Source organism: Falco rusticolus, chromosome 18 (assembly GCF_015220075.1).
Source record: "Falco rusticolus isolate bFalRus1 chromosome 18, bFalRus1.pri, whole genome shotgun sequence".
Lineage (NCBI taxonomy): Eukaryota > Metazoa > Chordata > Aves > Falconiformes > Falconidae > Falco > Falco rusticolus.
The window spans coordinates 2125095-2141219 of NC_051204.1; the positions used below are offsets into that span (position 1 = coordinate 2125095).

General features: G+C 53.3%; 1 protein-coding gene across 1 annotated transcript in view; it reads left to right on the forward strand.

The window, feature by feature from the left end:
* LOC119158896 (acid-sensing ion channel 2-like) overlaps positions 1-15313 on the forward strand; it is a 101743-nt gene extending 86430 nt beyond the window's left edge. The window contains exons 4-11 of the mRNA XM_037411331.1: positions 7524-7674; positions 8096-8152; positions 8678-8831; positions 9555-9646; positions 11365-11444; positions 14395-14463; positions 14672-14846; positions 15209-15313. Coding sequence (XP_037267228.1) covers positions 7524-7674; positions 8096-8152; positions 8678-8831; positions 9555-9646; positions 11365-11444; positions 14395-14463; positions 14672-14773 — 705 coding nt within the window. The 3' untranslated portion in view covers positions 14774-14846; positions 15209-15313. The remainder of the gene's footprint in view (positions 1-7523; positions 7675-8095; positions 8153-8677; positions 8832-9554; positions 9647-11364; positions 11445-14394; positions 14464-14671; positions 14847-15208) is intronic.
* Positions 15314-16125: the final 812 nt, after the last annotated feature.

Here is a 16125-nt window from a genome sequence, read left to right on the forward strand (position 1 = left end):
GCTAGGTGCTCCTGCTAACCCTTCACCATATTGTATGGATAACAGGATATTTTGAAAAGGATGGAAAGCTGCACGCTGAGGACAGGAGAGCTCCGGAGGGTCCCGCTCCCACTTTCAAGCCCTGAACTGGAACCTCTGTACGAGCGTGGCCGTGTGGTCCAGCACATCCAGCCAGCGGCGTCTGGCAGAACGAGGGGGAACAATCACTTTTGCTGCCTATAGACATGCCAGGGGTGTGATCGGGAAGGAGAGGGCAGAGTTTCTTGCAATTCAAGACCGAGTTTGCTCATGAGCAAAGGGTGCGACTCATTTAGGGGGAGCCAGAAGTGCTTTGTAGATGGTCAGTACAGCAGATGTCGGGAGCAGCTGCCCAGCAGGTCCTGGGAGCAAACCTGAAGCTCAGAAAGGGCTGCCCTCGTCTTCTTGGGGAGCTGCAGGAGGTTTCAATACTGTTAATTGATTTGCAAAATTATTTCCAAGGAAATGGGCACCCGGAGGAGCCTGGAGCTCCAAGATCACGTTTTTCTTCAAATGTCCACTCACTTCCAGTACCCTGGGACTCGTGGGCTGTGTACCTTCCCCGAGCTCTGCTCAGCAGGACCTTCCAGGTGCTGGAAGGGTTAAGCTCATGTCCTTAAAGACAACCTTTGGTGCTTGTGTGAAGGGAGCAAATGGGAAGGAACAGCTGTATCACACCGGCATGGCAAAGGGAGCCGGCAAACAGACAACTTCCAGCATCATTAACTGGGGGGTGGTGCCAACGAGCTGTGTGTATGCCGAGCTTTTTAAGCATTTTACAAGTGCTAAGGCTGCCTGGGATTGAAATTCTATTAAGTCGATGCCATTTGATGTCTCATTAAAGAACAGAGGTTTCTGGTTATTATTTCCTTTGGAGCAAATGCAAACACACCCCATCGAGATATTGCAATGTTCGCGGCGAGGTTCGCGTCCCTCCTTGCTGATCGCTGCCTGAAGTTTGGTGGCATCAGGTAGGGACCCACACGTGGAGGAGGCAGGAGAGGGGCTGAGTTAGCCCAGAGCCAAGTCAGTACAGGATACATCCCCAAGCCGGATTCATCACAGAGCCCAGCTGCAAACTGGGCTGAAACTGCCCCAACCTCATGCTGGAAACATCACCGCCGTGTTTCCACACCTTGCCTATTACGCAAAATTAAACATGCGGAAAAAACAGGGGTACCACTTCAAATAACTTTCAAAAAAAGACCTCTCCAGCTGCAGACAGATGTTGCAATTATCAGGAGGCTTCGTGCTAAGAGCAGCATGCGAAGGGGAGCAGCCTGGCTGGGAAAGAGGGTCATGGCAGGAGGGAGGCTGTGGTAAACAGCCCCTGCCACCACAACCCCCTTCCCCCCCACGTTTCCCGAGAGCAGCCCTTCTTTTCTTCCCATTTTGGGCAATCCATCCTGCTTTTAAGGAGACAAGTCAATTTGTTCCTTTTCCTTTTGGTGCCTGCCAGTTTGTAAGTGATTGTCGTAATCCCAAATAGCTGGGATCAAGAGAATTTAAAAAGCATTTCATTAATTAGTTGAGTATTAACAATTGTGAAAGCGTGAGGACGCGAGTTTGTCAACCTCAATTAGAGGCTGAAGCTGAATTTCTATCAGCGTGAGACGGCGCGGTGCCGGGGAGGCATGTGTGCCCTCGGAAAGCTGCCACAGCACCAGGGCAAAGCTTAGAGCTCAGCACTACCCTCCTGCAGGAACCGAGGGCAGAAACTGTCCCTGCTGCCCTTACCCCTGCTTTTTGGCTTTTATTGTGTGGGGTTTTTTTCCCCTCCAGCTTCACAGAAAAGTAGCTTTTCTCTGGTGGTTGCAGAGCAGGTTGGAGGGGAGCAGCTCAGCATCCTGGGGCTCCACAGGTCCAGCGCCGGAGCCCTCCCACCAACCCCAAATCAGCATCATCTGGAAGAAGGGAAGATGATTCTTGCAAGAGAAGGAGACATCTGCATGGCTGCACACTGCCCAGGAGGGACTGCAGGGGAGAGGAGTCAAATCCAATTAGCGTCTCTCCCGTTGATTGTTTACATGGTGGCGGTTTGCAGGATTGCTCCGTCATGCGTGCTCCTGCTTGCTGGCCGGCGAGGTGGGCTTGGCTCCCTGGTGGGCTCCTCCAGGCGATGCAGCGGCCTCCTGGGCATCGTGGGCAGGAGATTCCAATGGCAAATGTTTAAAACAGGTTGCTCGGACAGCTCTGTGGGGCCGAGCACTTATGGGTGTAAAGGCTTTGCTTGAGGTTGCAGCCCTGTTTGGGCGAGGAAAAGGTTAAGGAGGGGTGCTCTGATGGGGGGGTTGAGCATTGCATTAACCACAGGGCGTGCACGGCATTGGGAGTCCTGTGCCGAGGCAGCTGGAGCAGGGATGGGGCTGGTCTGTGTCAGGAGAAGCCCTGGGGGCTGGAAGGAAGAAACTTGGAATTCTGCTGCATTGCACTTCAGGGCAGGAAACCCTATGGAAGAGTTTGGCCCCTTGGTTGGAGTCTTTCACTACGAGGTACAATATTTGATGGGTAAAACTGTACCCAGCTGTGGGGCTGGATAGTGTCTTCTTTGAAGGATAAGAGGGAGCGTTGCACAGGACGCAGCGCAGCAGTGCCAGCAGTCACCCTGTACGGGCGAGCAGCGCTGCTGTGGCTCCGGGCACGGACAGAGCAGCCGCCTTCAGAGATAATTGGAAATAAAAGGTCAGGACAAGAGTCGACTGCATCAGAGGCTTGGTACGTTGGTGCCTGCTCAACAGAACCACCTGGGAAAGGCGAAGGGAGCTTTCCTGGGACAAAATTACCTTTGGATGTTGAGGCAGGATCTGGGAGAGGTGGGTCCCCTGTTCTCTGCAGAGCCCTGTCCCTGATGATGTGCCTTCTGCCTCCGGAGAGGTCCTGTATCCATGTCTGGCTGCTGATCAGTTGAGAGTTTGCTTCTGATTACAAATTACAGAGTGTGAGAGAAGCAACGAGTCTTTCAAGCTGTAATTACCATGGAAGCTGCAGGTAATAGCCCTTGATGAGCCCCTTGGAGACGAGTTCACTGACTTGCTCAAGGGAGGGAGGGTCTGACCCTGCCAGCCCAGGGAGATTTGTCTCTAAAATCGTGCCCGTTAAGAAGCACAGATTTGCCTGTCATACTTCGAATGAGCCCTTGCTGCAGTGCTGCTTCCCACCGAGCCAGGGATGGAGAGGGAAGTGCTGGATGCCTGAGCCAGGGATGGAGAGGGAAGTGTGGGATGACTGAGCCAGGGATGGAGAGGGAAGTGCGGGATGCCTGAGCCAGGGATGGAGAGGGAAGTGCGGGATGACTGAGCCAGGGATGGAGGGGGAAGTGCGGGATGACTGAGCCAGGGATGGAGGGGGAAGTGCGGGATGACTGAGCCAGGGATGGAGAGGGAAGTGCAGGATGCCTGAGCCAGGGATGGAGGGGGAAGTGCGGGATGCCCGAGACAGGGATGGAGGGGGAAGTGCAGGATACCTGAGACAGGGATGGAGAGGGAAGTGCAGGATGCCTGAGACAGGGATGGAGGGGGAAGTGCGGGATGCCCGAGACAGGGATGGAAGGGGAAGTGCGGGATGCCCGAGACAGGGATGGAGGGGGAAGTGCGGGATGCCTGAGCTAGCGATGGAGGGGGAAGTGCGGGATGCCCGAGACAGGGATGGAGGGGGAAGTGCTGGATGCCCGGTGCTGGTCCCCCAGCTGTGGGAGATGCTTTGGTTACGGCTGCCGCATCTCAGGGCTCGGCTTGGAGGCATGGCCAGCAGTGAGACACCCCTGCCCTGTGGCACGGAGATGTAAGAAGGAGGGATTAATATAAAGCAAGGCAGCACCAAAGTGCCTGTGGCACAGCTGAGAAGGCTCTGCAGCACTGCTGGGAGTTTCACTTGGGAAATTTCCTTCAAAAAGTAAAAACTGGAGCTTCCCTGGAGTCTGCTGTCAGACCCAGATGCAGTGTGCTTTTCTCCAGAACAGGGAAAGCCTTTATACTGCAGAGCAACAAAACCTCTGCCAGCAGTACGTGGACCAGGAGGCTTCTTCTGCTCTTAAGTAGCGATGGGGAGAGCAAAAGTCTTGGTGTGTGGCCAGGGAGAAGTGTTGCCCCTGTTCCTGCATGTTTCGGAAGCTGGAGGGAAGCAAATTGCCCTTGCACGCTTGTGCGAGTGTGTGCATGGGGTTGTGTGGGTGCCAAGGCAGCAAATCCCCAAGGAATGCTACGCTTCTGGGGAGATGCAGGCCAGCTTTGCTTTGCAGTATAGGGGCACTCGGTGCTCGTGGTCCTGGCTACAAAATGGGCTATAACTCTGTTAACGAAGTTGCATTGATTAGAGTTTAATTAATCGTTCATCCTGTACACCTTCTGTGGACACAGTGCTGGTTCACAAGCAGGAGGGCTTAAATCCAATGCTGGCTGAGCTAAAGAGTGTGTAAGCTAAATATCTGATCATCACTTCATCGTTTCTGGATCCCGTCACCTACATTCAGAATAAAATTTAAAGGGCTTAAAAGATTTGTGTGTAGCTGTACTTGGAAGAGAACCGATACCATCTGAGACTGCAATTATTTATTCTCCCTTATCATACAACGTGCAACATATGGGCCCTTTTCTCCACCACGGATGACTAAATGATGGCATCTGGTACTCTATTATATTGCAAGTGTAAAGCAAATGAGAAAAGATCCCCTTCAAACAGCACTTCGCTATTGTCACAAAGAAGCTCTTGATACTTTCATTCCAAGGTGCTGCTGTGCCGACTTTCAAAACCACCCCGCTCAGAGCCAGACCTGTTTCTTGGAAGATGCTGAGATTACTGGGAAATGGGTTTTTTATTTTTTATTTCCCCTTAATGCTTCAGCTGGTCCCCGCAGATGGGAACCCTCCAGCACCTGCTGCATCTTCGCACCTGCTGCGCCTGTTGCAGCTCTGCAGGCTGGACCCCCTGAGCACAGAGGTGGGTGGGTGCCTGTCGCTCTGAGCAGCCCAACAGCTCTCACTGCTGCTGCTTTCCAAAGCAGCTTGAGCGGCCACATGGGCTGAGGCAGATTCGGGCAATGCCAGAGCTCACGTCCCTCAGCGAGCAGCCCAGCACCCATGGGTGATGCCGGCGTCCTGTTCCCTCGCCCGTGCACAGCGGGGTGCGGAGGTGCGGAGGGGACCACACAGATCTGCTGTGGCTGAAAGTCGCTGCAACGTTTTCCATCTCGTTGGCACTTGAGGCCAGGGGTGATGCTCACAGGAGCAGGGGAAGGGAGTTGGTGATTGCCGGCTGGTGGGGCAAGCCAGAGAGCCCGAGGGGGGCTGGCCATCACATGGAGACCCCCTTCACCCTCATGCAAGCGGGGTCTGAGCTTTTCTCAGGTCTGTCCTTGGAGTCATGCAACGGAAGACCTTGAACTACCTTGATCATCATGAGGAGGTCCCACGGCTCATCTAGAAGATGGGGATGCCACAGGGCTGCCATGTCCGTGGTTCCAGCTGGTCCCGTAAAGCCTGCATCAGCCTGTTCAAGACAGAAGTAACTGGGAACCAGTACAGTGCCCATAGATGCAGCAAGCAAAGTGCTCCTCCAAGGCAGTCTTCTCCCATACCCAGCTGTCCCCACCACAAGACACGTTCATCCCAGCGTCTTGTCTTTTGCTTCCTGGCTGCAATTGAAGCCCATAATGGGCTTTTAATGTCTGAGTGGTTCTTAAGTCAAAGCCACAGGGAGTGGCCCGGCACTGCAAGCTGGTGCACAAGGTGAGCATCTTTCCACAGGGTCCTTTGGAGAGCTGGAGCTCGGCTCTTACAGGAGAACTCATGGGGCAGACCTAGAGCAGGGCATGGGCTCCAGACAGCACGCGCCATGGTGATTTTGTCATAGTTACCCCAGGTCCATGCCTGAAGGTTTCACGGGCTCGTGATTTATCCAACAGCATCTGCAATGTGCCTCCACTTTGTGGGTCATCTCTTTTCTCCTCCCTTTCCCATCAGAAACCCAAAGCCAGGACCGCAGAGCCTTGCCACCAGGTCCTAGGCTCGAAGTCCATCAAGCATGTGTTTACCTGTTTATTTTAGGAGGTGGTTAACGTTGCTCCCTTTTTTTTAAAGGAATGTTTTTGTTCAGCCAACGTGCTTTGCCAGCACAAAACGTTCTGTGTTTGGAGCAAAGCACAGCAAATTGGACGCTGCCTTAAAACACAGGGAAGGAGGGGCTGGGGGGATGCTATTTTCTGCTCTCTAGCAAAGAGTAGTGCAGAGCATTTAGCAAAGATAAAGAGAAATGGGGGAGGCTGCCAAGCTGCAGACAGAGGAGAAACAAGGTAGATTTGGCCGTGGGGGCCAGAGGGTGACTTGTTTTCCTCCGGTGTGTTCTAGGTTCTGATTTAAGGTTTCTGGGGTGGATTGTGGAGCCCTGTTTATCTCTGCAGTTGTGTTTTAAGCAGAGCGGTGACAGCAGAAGGGTTTGCATCGCACTAGCACTGAGCAGAGCAGCTTACGAGTCTCACGCAAGGTGGTGTGCAAATGGGGGAGAAGATGACAAGTTCCTTATCATCAGGGGGTGGCAGGAGAGTGGATGATGTCTATCTAGCTGCACAGGGCTCTCCCTGAGCGTGGGTTCGGAAAAGGACCTGACTGACTTGTCTGCCTTCTCTGACGCTGGGGTGAGGTACTGCTCTGCAGCCCAGCACCCATGGCAGTACCACTCTGAACAAAGCCATCCCTCCGTGGGGAGCATGAAGGTTTGGAGGCTCCTTATGGCACCGGTACGCCCTTCCCGTGGCATTTTTCACTTTCGGCAGCAACCTGTAGTTCCTGAACTGCTCCTCGGCCCTTCCATGTGCTTCCCAAGCCCCTGGCCCTCTCTGAGGGCTGTGATGGATCTGCTGCGTTTTCATAAAAAGAAAAGTGCCTGAAGAAGGGGATGCTGCAAATGTGGCAGCTTTGCTCACGCTAGAGCAACCGCAACCACAACCATCGCCAGGATCTTGCTGCCACCAGTTTCTGCTCCTCAGCATCACCAGCACTGTCTGCGTTGTCCCCGCGAGTGGCATGTAGTGGCACACTCTGGAGGTTACAGTAAGCCGGAGATGGGAGCAGTCGACATGCTGGTGCCAGCAACCCCCTGTTTGCTCTCACCAAAGTCTGAGACGATTTGCAAGTCGGAGCCTCCCCCTCAGTCCCTGCGTGGGCAGGATTTTCCCAATGGTGCAAGAAAGACCACAGAGCTGGCCTTGGAGAACCTCTGGTTCTGCACATCTCCAGGGCACCATCCTGCTGCAGCTGTGCTCCAGAAGATGCTGGGTTGGAGGGATGCAGCAGAGCAGCTCTGGAGCAGAAGAGCTTGCTAAAGTCTCTCACTTGGCAAAAGTCATGCTGTGGCCTTCCCTTGCAACAACACCGCTTGGTCCCCTCCTTAAAAACATCATGAAAAATGTGCTCTGGGTCTCCTCTGTGGCAAAATGGGGAGAGATGCTGCACCCCACTCCTGGCTGCCGGTCCCCAGCATCCCCTGACACCCCGCTCCTCCCTCTCTTGCAGCTGACGTACCTGCCTCCGCCATGGGGTGAATGTCGCTCGTCGGATATGGGCTTAGACTTCTTTCCCGTTTACAGCATCACAGCTTGCAGGATCGACTGCGAGACCCGGTATATTGTGGAAAACTGCAACTGCAGAATGGTTCACATGCCAGGTCAGTGTGCCAGGGGGGCAGGACCCCCTCCCTCCACCCAGCCTGGGTCATTAAGGGTTAACAGGCTGGAAAGGGACCAGGGATTAAAATAGCTGGGAGTACTTTTCCCTAAGGAAAGAGGGATGCTAACAGCCTTTGCAAAATGCCCTGAAATAGGGGCAAGACATGGCAGAGGGACGTGGGTCTCATATCCCCTTATTTAGCACCAGTTAACACCCCGGGTGGTATTTCCAGCAGCCCCCCTCCCCAGATTGCAGGAGAAGGCCCCCATGGCAGGCAGAGGTGGGGTTGCCCATCCCCAACCTGGGTTCACTTTGCTAAAGGGAGGTCCTTGTGGTCCCCGCGGAGAGCCCAGGGGTCCCCAGCTCTCTTGCAGCGGCTGGGGCTGATGCCCACTGATGGATGTGTCCTTTCCACGCAGGGGATGCTCCCTTCTGTACCCCGGAGCAGTACAAGGAGTGCGCAGAGCCTGCGCTCGGTGAGTACCAAGGGATATCCCTGGGTACCATGGGCATCCCCAGCTGGAGGGACTTCCAGGAGCCTCCTTCCTGGCTGGCAGGACTGGGGTGATCTAGAGCAGCTGCATCCCAGAAGTCGGTCTTGCTGAAGACACAACTTGTTGAGAAGGTCTGGGTGCACCCTGGGATGAAGTGTCTTCTGGTTCTACGTGAGGCATGGAGCTCTGCCAGCACCCTGGGCTGTGTAGGAGGGAAGCACCTCTGGGGCTGGTTTGGGATGGAGGGACCCATTCTGGATTTCGGAGACTCAGTCACCCCATGTTCCCCAAGCAGGTGCGGGTAACAGCGCAGCCTCCTCCAGCAAAAGGCCCCTCTTCAAGATGGGGGGGGGTGTGGTGTGTGTGTGCAATAAAGTGGGAGAGAAATGGCCAGGACTGGATTTCTTGCAGCAATTCTGAGATGTGCCTCCCTGGCCTCTCCCTGCTGGCATGACCTCTGCTGTGTGTCCCTGACTCGGTGAGATTCAACTCTGTGACCTTCTCCAGGTTTGCTTGCTGAGAAGGACAGCAATTACTGCATCTGCAGGACACCCTGTAACCTGACAAGATACAACAAAGAGCTCTCCATGGTCAAGATCCCCAGCAAGACCTCGGCCAAGTACCTGGAGAAGAAGTTCAACAAGTCAGAAAAATACATCTCGTGAGTGTTGCAGAAAACAGCTCCTTTGCTTTATGGGGGCAAAGTGTCTGTAAAGCCCCACGGGCTGTTAAAACCAGCCTGTGCCGAGAGCAGAGCTTGCCCATGCCTCCATCACCCAGCAGAGGTATGTCCTCCAGGGAGGGTTAGGGTGAAACCCTTGCAGAGATGAGGTGTAGGTTGCTTTCTTCTGAGCAGACATGTTTCCAGACAGCTGTATGTTCCTTCCCTGGCCTTGTCTTCAGGAGCATGCCCCATACCAACCAAAAAAAAAATGAATGCAAAATCTCCTCTTACTTTGATGGGGAAGCCCAGTCTTGCTTGGCCCTGTCAGATATGGCTGCTGCCGACCTGAGTCTGGGCTGTGGACCTCAGGCCACCACCGTCTTGGACCTCTCCAAGCCCTGGGCACGTTATTGCCTTGTGGAGGCAGCAGGAGTTATTCCATCGTAAAGCATCCTTTGGATTCTTGCTGTTATCGTCAAAGTGAGGTACAGAGCTCAGATCCTGAGACACCTTGGGGAAGCATTCTCCAGCTTCTGCTGAGGCTGCCCTGGGGTCTCCTGGAGGTCTCCAAGTGTCTGTGGGCTGCTGAGGACCCCAGAAAGAGAACAGTCAGGACAGGGAGGGCAATAAAGCCTTAAAGTCCCTTTTTTTTTTTTTTCTTGTCCCAAAGCACACGAGGCAACTGGTGACTGGTGGGCTGATGCTGTTCTCTTTCTACAGAGAGAATATTCTTGTGCTGGACATATTTTTTGAAGCACTCAACTATGAGACAATTGAGCAGAAGAAAGCCTATGAAGTGGCAGCCTTACTTGGTAAGGAGAGATCAGGGGTGCAGTTTGGGGTCTGCGTGAGCCTGTGCTGGTGTCCATGTGTGTTGGTGGGACAGACGGATGCTCTGAGTGGGTGCACAGTCCGTGTGCGTTGCCTTGAAAATCCCAGCAAGGTCCAGACACCTTCCTGGCCAACACACTTTCAACCCCATCTCTTATTTTCCTTCCAACACCAAGCCATGCCAGGAGCATCCCAGGGACCACAGCATCTGTGTGTCACCTGTGGAAGGTTAACATGAGCTGCTCCATCTCTGCTTGCTACCAGGGCCCTATTATTTGGCAAACATGGGGCCAAGTGGGTGCTGGGTGCTCTCTGCGGTACCCCCCATGCTGGAAGGGCAGTGTGTGGAGGACAGCTCTTAAAACCATGTACCCATCACCTCTGACGTGCTCTAAATCCATCCTTCTTTCCAGCCAGGCCAGCCGGGACTCTGAGCTCTTTCCCTTTGGGTGGTGCCCCACAGCTTGATGGAGAAGATGGAGATGTTGGGTTGCTCACCCTCAAACTGGGTCAAGCTCTGTTGGTGCCACCTGCAGATTTGGGTGCTGGGGACCCATTGGGTTTAGGGGTGAAGGTGTTTGGTCAGGAGAAGCAAGCATGCTCTGTACCCACGCTCAGCCTTGCAGCCCCCCCAAGCCGCACATCCCTCTTGGGGCGCAGGGAGCGATCAGCACCTTTCTTTGAAAGCTGGAGCCAGGTCATCCCATGGGGCTGGCTGCTGTGAGCCTGCCCTGGGTCGGGGACACTGTAGGGAGCAGAGCACCCCACGTCACCCCACAGCAGGAGCTCTGCAAAACATACATGCTGTGAGCCCTTCGGCGCCTGCCGTGGGTTCCCCAGGAGTGCTACAGTGAGGAGGAGGAGGCTGGTGAGGAAGCCTCTTTGACACAACCTTGCATGACCCTTGTTCCCAGGGCACTGCGGGCTGTGGACAGGGTCTCACCTTTCCCCCAGACCCCCCTTTGGAACCAGCACTTTGCCCCCCAGCACCTTTTTTCCCCTGTCTCATGGACACCCCAGCAAAGGTCCCGTGGCCCCTCCACCCCCGCGTGCCTTTGCTCTGGGGAGCTTTGCAGTTGAACCATGGGTGTTTTGCAGCAAAATCCAAGAGATTTGTCTTCCCCGAAGCGCATGGTTTGGCAGCTCATGTCAGCAGTTATCTTCCCAGCAGATTCCTGGAAGTCTCTCTCCCCATGGTGCCTCCTCCGCAGCCCTGGGGGACTTGAGCGCAGAGACAGCCTGGAGATGCTCCTCTAAAAAAGCAGGCTGCTTCCCTTTCCTTTTTTTTGGCAGGTTTGGGTTTTTTCTCAGCTCCAGGGGATGTTACCTAATTCTTCTCCAGCATCTTTTTTCCTTCCCCCACCCAGTTTGGGAATTGGGCTTTGGGATTCCTGGGATGAAGCCAGCTGTCTGACTCTGACAGATGGCTTCCTCAGATGCCAGTGTGCAGTATCGTATCCTCATTAGGCTTCCAGCTGATGGCCTCGTTAGCAGGAAAGTTGCTTTGGTGGCCGGCAGCATCCTTCTCGGGATGCTTTTCATGGCATTAGAGCTGTTGGTGTTTCTGGGGGTCACCCCTTGCATTTCCCCACTTTCAGGGACGGCAGCACCCAGGGCAGCTGCCCCACAGTTGCACGGGTGCCTCTAAGAGCATTTACCCCAGGGGTAAAAACCATCCACGTGTTGTTCTCTCTCCTAGGTGACATTGGAGGCCAGATGGGGCTATTTATCGGTGCTAGCATCCTCACTATACTAGAGCTCTTCGATTATATATATGAGGTAAGACCCTTGCCCTTTGCCTTATTCCCCCAGGGGGATGTGGGTTGGCAGCCTTGGTGCCAGGCTGGGGTGGTTCTGGACCAAGACCCTCCATGCCCCACATGGATTCTTAATTTTAATTAATGATACTGTATAATTAATGCTCTACAGTAGTGCTGTGCGGTTGGTCACACGTGTAGCGTGGTGCAGAGGTGGGGTCTCCACGGGGGGGTGGCTGGCGCACAGCCTTGGCATGGCATAGCCTGGTTCGCTTGGCACCCTGGCACCCTGCCTCTGCTAACGAGGTTTGCTTCTCACTTGGGCTAATTAAGCACCACCTTCCTGTGGCTGTGCTGCTTCCCACCCTGAAGCATGCACTGCCCAGGGCGCTGGCTGGGGATGTGCTGCTGCACCCTCCTCTCCCCGTCCCTGGTTGGGCTTTTTCCTGCAGCGTGCCGTTATCATCCTCTCATAAAACCACCTTTAATTAATGCCCAAGTCCCAGTCCAGCCATCGGGCAGGAAAAGCAGCGAGGCCAGACCTTGTACCGCTGCTGAGGGGCGGAAAAACCCCAGTCCCTGTTACCTGCTGCCTGCAGCTCTGCCAGCAGCCCTGGAGCAAGGATGCTTTCTAGGAAGCACCGAGACGAGTGTGATCATGGTCCCATGGCTCTGCCAGTGGCTGAGAGTCAGCTGCTCCAGAGAAAAGTCCTCTTTAATAGGAATCGTTGCAATAAGCAGTCCGGAGGGGATGTTGCTTTCTGGCAGCCCTCCCTTCTCCTGCCCTCCAGCAGCAGAGTTAGGACCTTTGTATATTTTTCATCTCTTCTTGCCGAAACAAACTCCCCCAGTGAACACTGGTGCCTCAGCCCAGCAGCACAGCTCCAAGCAGCACAGCTCCAATCTTCCCTGGGTTTTCGGCTTTTCTTCTCGGTGCCAGCACAAACCTTGGTGGTCCCGTGCTGTCACAGCCTGCCTGCAGGCAGTGTCCCTCCAGCATAACCCACTGCTGCCCCTGCAAGGGGAATTTTTTCACTCCATTTTTTTTCCAACTAAATGGGCCATGGTTCAAAATAATCCTCCCTGGAGCATCCTTCCCTCCAGGCATTGATTTTCCTTCCCAGTCTTCATTGCCATGTCACAGAAATCTTTGTGTTGGGGGTCAGGCTCATGATTTTTGCATATAAAAGGGGGAATTGAAGCAGGGAGAAGGGCTGCAAGCTGGGTGCGAGCTGCTGAGGAGCACCCGGGTAGCACCAAGACGACCCTCGGAACCCAAACACGCAAGCGTGTGTCCTGCTTCAGAGCAGGAAAGAATGAGATTATGGCTTGGGATAGTTTCAAGAAGGATGCAAAGACCTATGGAAACAGGCAGTTTCCAGCAAATTTGGCAAATCCCAGCCCGAGGTTCTTTGCCCTTGTCCCTGGGAAAGTGCCTCCCGCTAATCCAGCTCATCTGCTCATTGCTTGGTGATTTCAGTGCAATGGCTTTGGGACCCTGCACCCAAATATTCAGTATCTTAGACCTGCGTCATCCAGCACTCCCATCGCCCTGCCGCAGCCCCATATCATGATGGGACCAGGGAATTTTAATCCCATGGGATATTGCAGTCAGGGGTCATTCATGGCTGTTGCATTAATGTGTGCCAAGCCAGGTGGTGCACAGGGATGTCAGGCAATCAGCCTCTGCTCTGAGCTTGCTTGGGCGTCTTGAAAAACCTATTGATGTTATTAAAGTTGGGATGCTGGCTTTACATTTCAAGACAGCCACTCCCCGTCACAGTCCCTTCTGGGCAGCTGTTGGCACTTGGTGGTATTATTCTGCAATAAAAGATATGGGAAATTACAATCATAAAGCTCATAATGGCTTTGGAGTGCAAACAAAGCCTGCGCCTCAATTTATATCTCAGGCTGAATGCATGCAAGATTTCATTAAAGTCGCCTATTCCCAGATTTCTTGGGGTTCTTTCCTGAGAAGGTAATAAGAAACCTCACAAAGTTTGGATTTTTCGTCTCTGTTTTACCCCTTTGTTTGACATCTGCTTACAAAACTTGACAAATAGTTTCCTCTTGCTGTTTTCTTTTTCTTTTTTTTCTTCTTCTTTTTGGGCAAACACTGCTTAAGAGAGCAACCTGTCCCCCGGGGGATGCACCAGCAGGGTCACCCAGGTGTGCCCTGTGTGGGGCACCTTATGGTCACCCATGACAGATATTTAACACACACCAGGCAGGGAGAAAAGGAATAAAATGTCTTAAATGATGCTTAATCTACATGGCTGATCTAATCTGCTCAGGGTTTCATCAAAGCGGGGGGCAGTGCGTTTGCAACCAAAGCATTTGGAAGCTCTTTTGAGATCACCAGCAGACAGATACAGCTGTTCTTTTCCAGTGGGTTAGCCAAAAATCAGATGAAATATTTACCCCATGGTCTTTTGCATCGTTCACTCAGCACAATCCTCCTCTTGGTCCTGCCCGAGAGTCGAGTTGTGCTTCTGGGGTCCCAAATCTCCACCGCGCATCTCTGCATGCCAGCCAGCATCCACCTCACTTCCTTAGGAACTGACCCAATTTTCCACTTGTTTAGCTTTCATCTTTTCTTTTCTTTCCCCCCAGTGAAAGTTTTTCAGAAAAACACTCACTTTTCAACTGGGTTTTCCCTTCTTCAGCAGCAGTGGCAGCCAGGAAAGTGCTGTGGCTAAGGGAAGCGGTGCTCCCACAGCTGGCATTTTTCAATAAACCCCTAAATACATTGAAAAAATTGAGGTTTGGGGTGGTGGTTTTTTGTTGTTTTGTTTTGTTTTGTTTTTTTCCACATGAGAAATTCAGGTTTTGACACATGGGGTGGTTTTCTTGGAAAGATTGTCTCCTTCTCCATATCCTTTGAGGAGTGTCCCGGGGGGCTGTTCATCTGCAGGCAGGGCAGATGTCTTGCCTGTTCCTGCCCACCTTAACGCCGCCTCCCTCTTTTGCAGCTGATCAAGGAGAAATTATTAGACCTACTGGGAAAGGAGGAAGAGGAAGGGAGCCATGACGAAAACGTGGTAAGGAGCCCCAGGGGGAGGCAAGAGGAGATTTCCCCGCAGTCAGGCGAAGGCGCTGGGATGCGGATGCAGCGTTCGGCCCCGGTTTGAGGGATTTCCCAAGGAGCGACGCTATGGCTCGGCCAAAGAAAGGAGATAGCGGCTGGGGAGGGACGGGGAGCATCCAGCGGCCCCCGGGTAACCCTGTCCCCCCGCTCTCCGTCTGCAGAGCACTTGCGACCCCATGCCAAATCATTCGGAAACCATCAGCCACACTGTGAACGTGCCGCTGCAGGCCACCCTGGGAACGCTGGAGGAGATTGCCTGCTGACACCGTCCGACCGCTCCACAGTGCCAACACCTAAGGAAGGAAAACTGCACAGGAAAGCAGGGACCGAGCTCAGGTTTGCAACGGGGGCAAAAAAAAAATATTATAAAAATATATTAAAAAATAAAAAGGAAGAAAATCGCTATGCATTAAAAAAAAAATAATATATATATATATTATATATATACACTCTGCCAAAACCAAGCGAGAGGCGCCTTGGACTTGACTTGTGTTGTCCTTTCCTGTGGGGGGGTTGTCTTCAAGATGTGAAGGCAGCAGCTCATTTTTGAACTGTACAAAACAAAGAGACCACCACCAAAACCAAAACCGAAGGCCCGCCATTTCTCATACTGCCAAATGTATAAAGCACTTGCATGCCAGTTCTTTTTACGGCGATATATTCCTATCTGTCTTTATAAGCTCTGTTCCTCTTTACAGTCTCTGATTTTCACTACAAGAAGGAACTCGCGGGCCCAGCCATCCCCTGAAATCACCATTACTAACGTCGTAGGCTGAATTAGAATAAAGAAACAAAAAGTCGCAGCTCTTGGATTCTTCTTACGTTCTTGTCCTTCGTGTCAGTCTGTGATGAATCTTAAGCTAAGCCGGGTCCCCCGAGGCCGGGCCACCGCCGGGGCTCCTCAACGCTACCAGTCACCCCAAGGTGAGCATCCCTGGAGAGGGGCCGGATCGGGGGGCTCCCGGTGGATCGTTCCCCCCCGGCTGCTGTGTCATGCTCCTCCGTCTGCAGTGCCTGAATAGTCCTTCTGTGGCATGTGGGCACAGGGCGGTGGGTTTCTTTTTTTTTTTTTTTTTATTTTTCAAATTTTTTTTCCTTTTTTTTTTTTTTTTTTATCCCGTTAATGGATTCTGTGCTTTCTCCTCGTTCTCATGACTGATATTAAAGCTGGTCTTGTGGAAATGGCCGGGCTGTGTCATTTCTGCCTTGCCCCCCCCCGACCCCCCACCCCATGCTGGAGCCCCCCGGTGCAGCCTCAGCACAGGGTGAGGGGCAGACACCGGGACAAGCCCGCCCCAGGGGCTGCCCAGGGCCATTCCTCCCCCCTCACCCCCCCCTTTACTCCTTCCACCATGTCCCCACACACCTCCCGATGGGGTGGGCATGATGCCATGGCCGTGCTCAGCTGCATCCCCACCTGCTCTGTGATGGTGGGGCCAGCTCTGATGTTGTGCATTGCGGGCACCTCTTGGAGTCGCATTTATTAGTGACCAGGAGTTTAGAACCGGGTCAAAATGATGCTGCTTTACCCCGAAAAAGGAAGAAGGCAAGTTTCCCGGAGCTCCAAACCCTGCTGGTTTCACAGCCTGGAGGAATGGGAGCGGGATGCAATGTG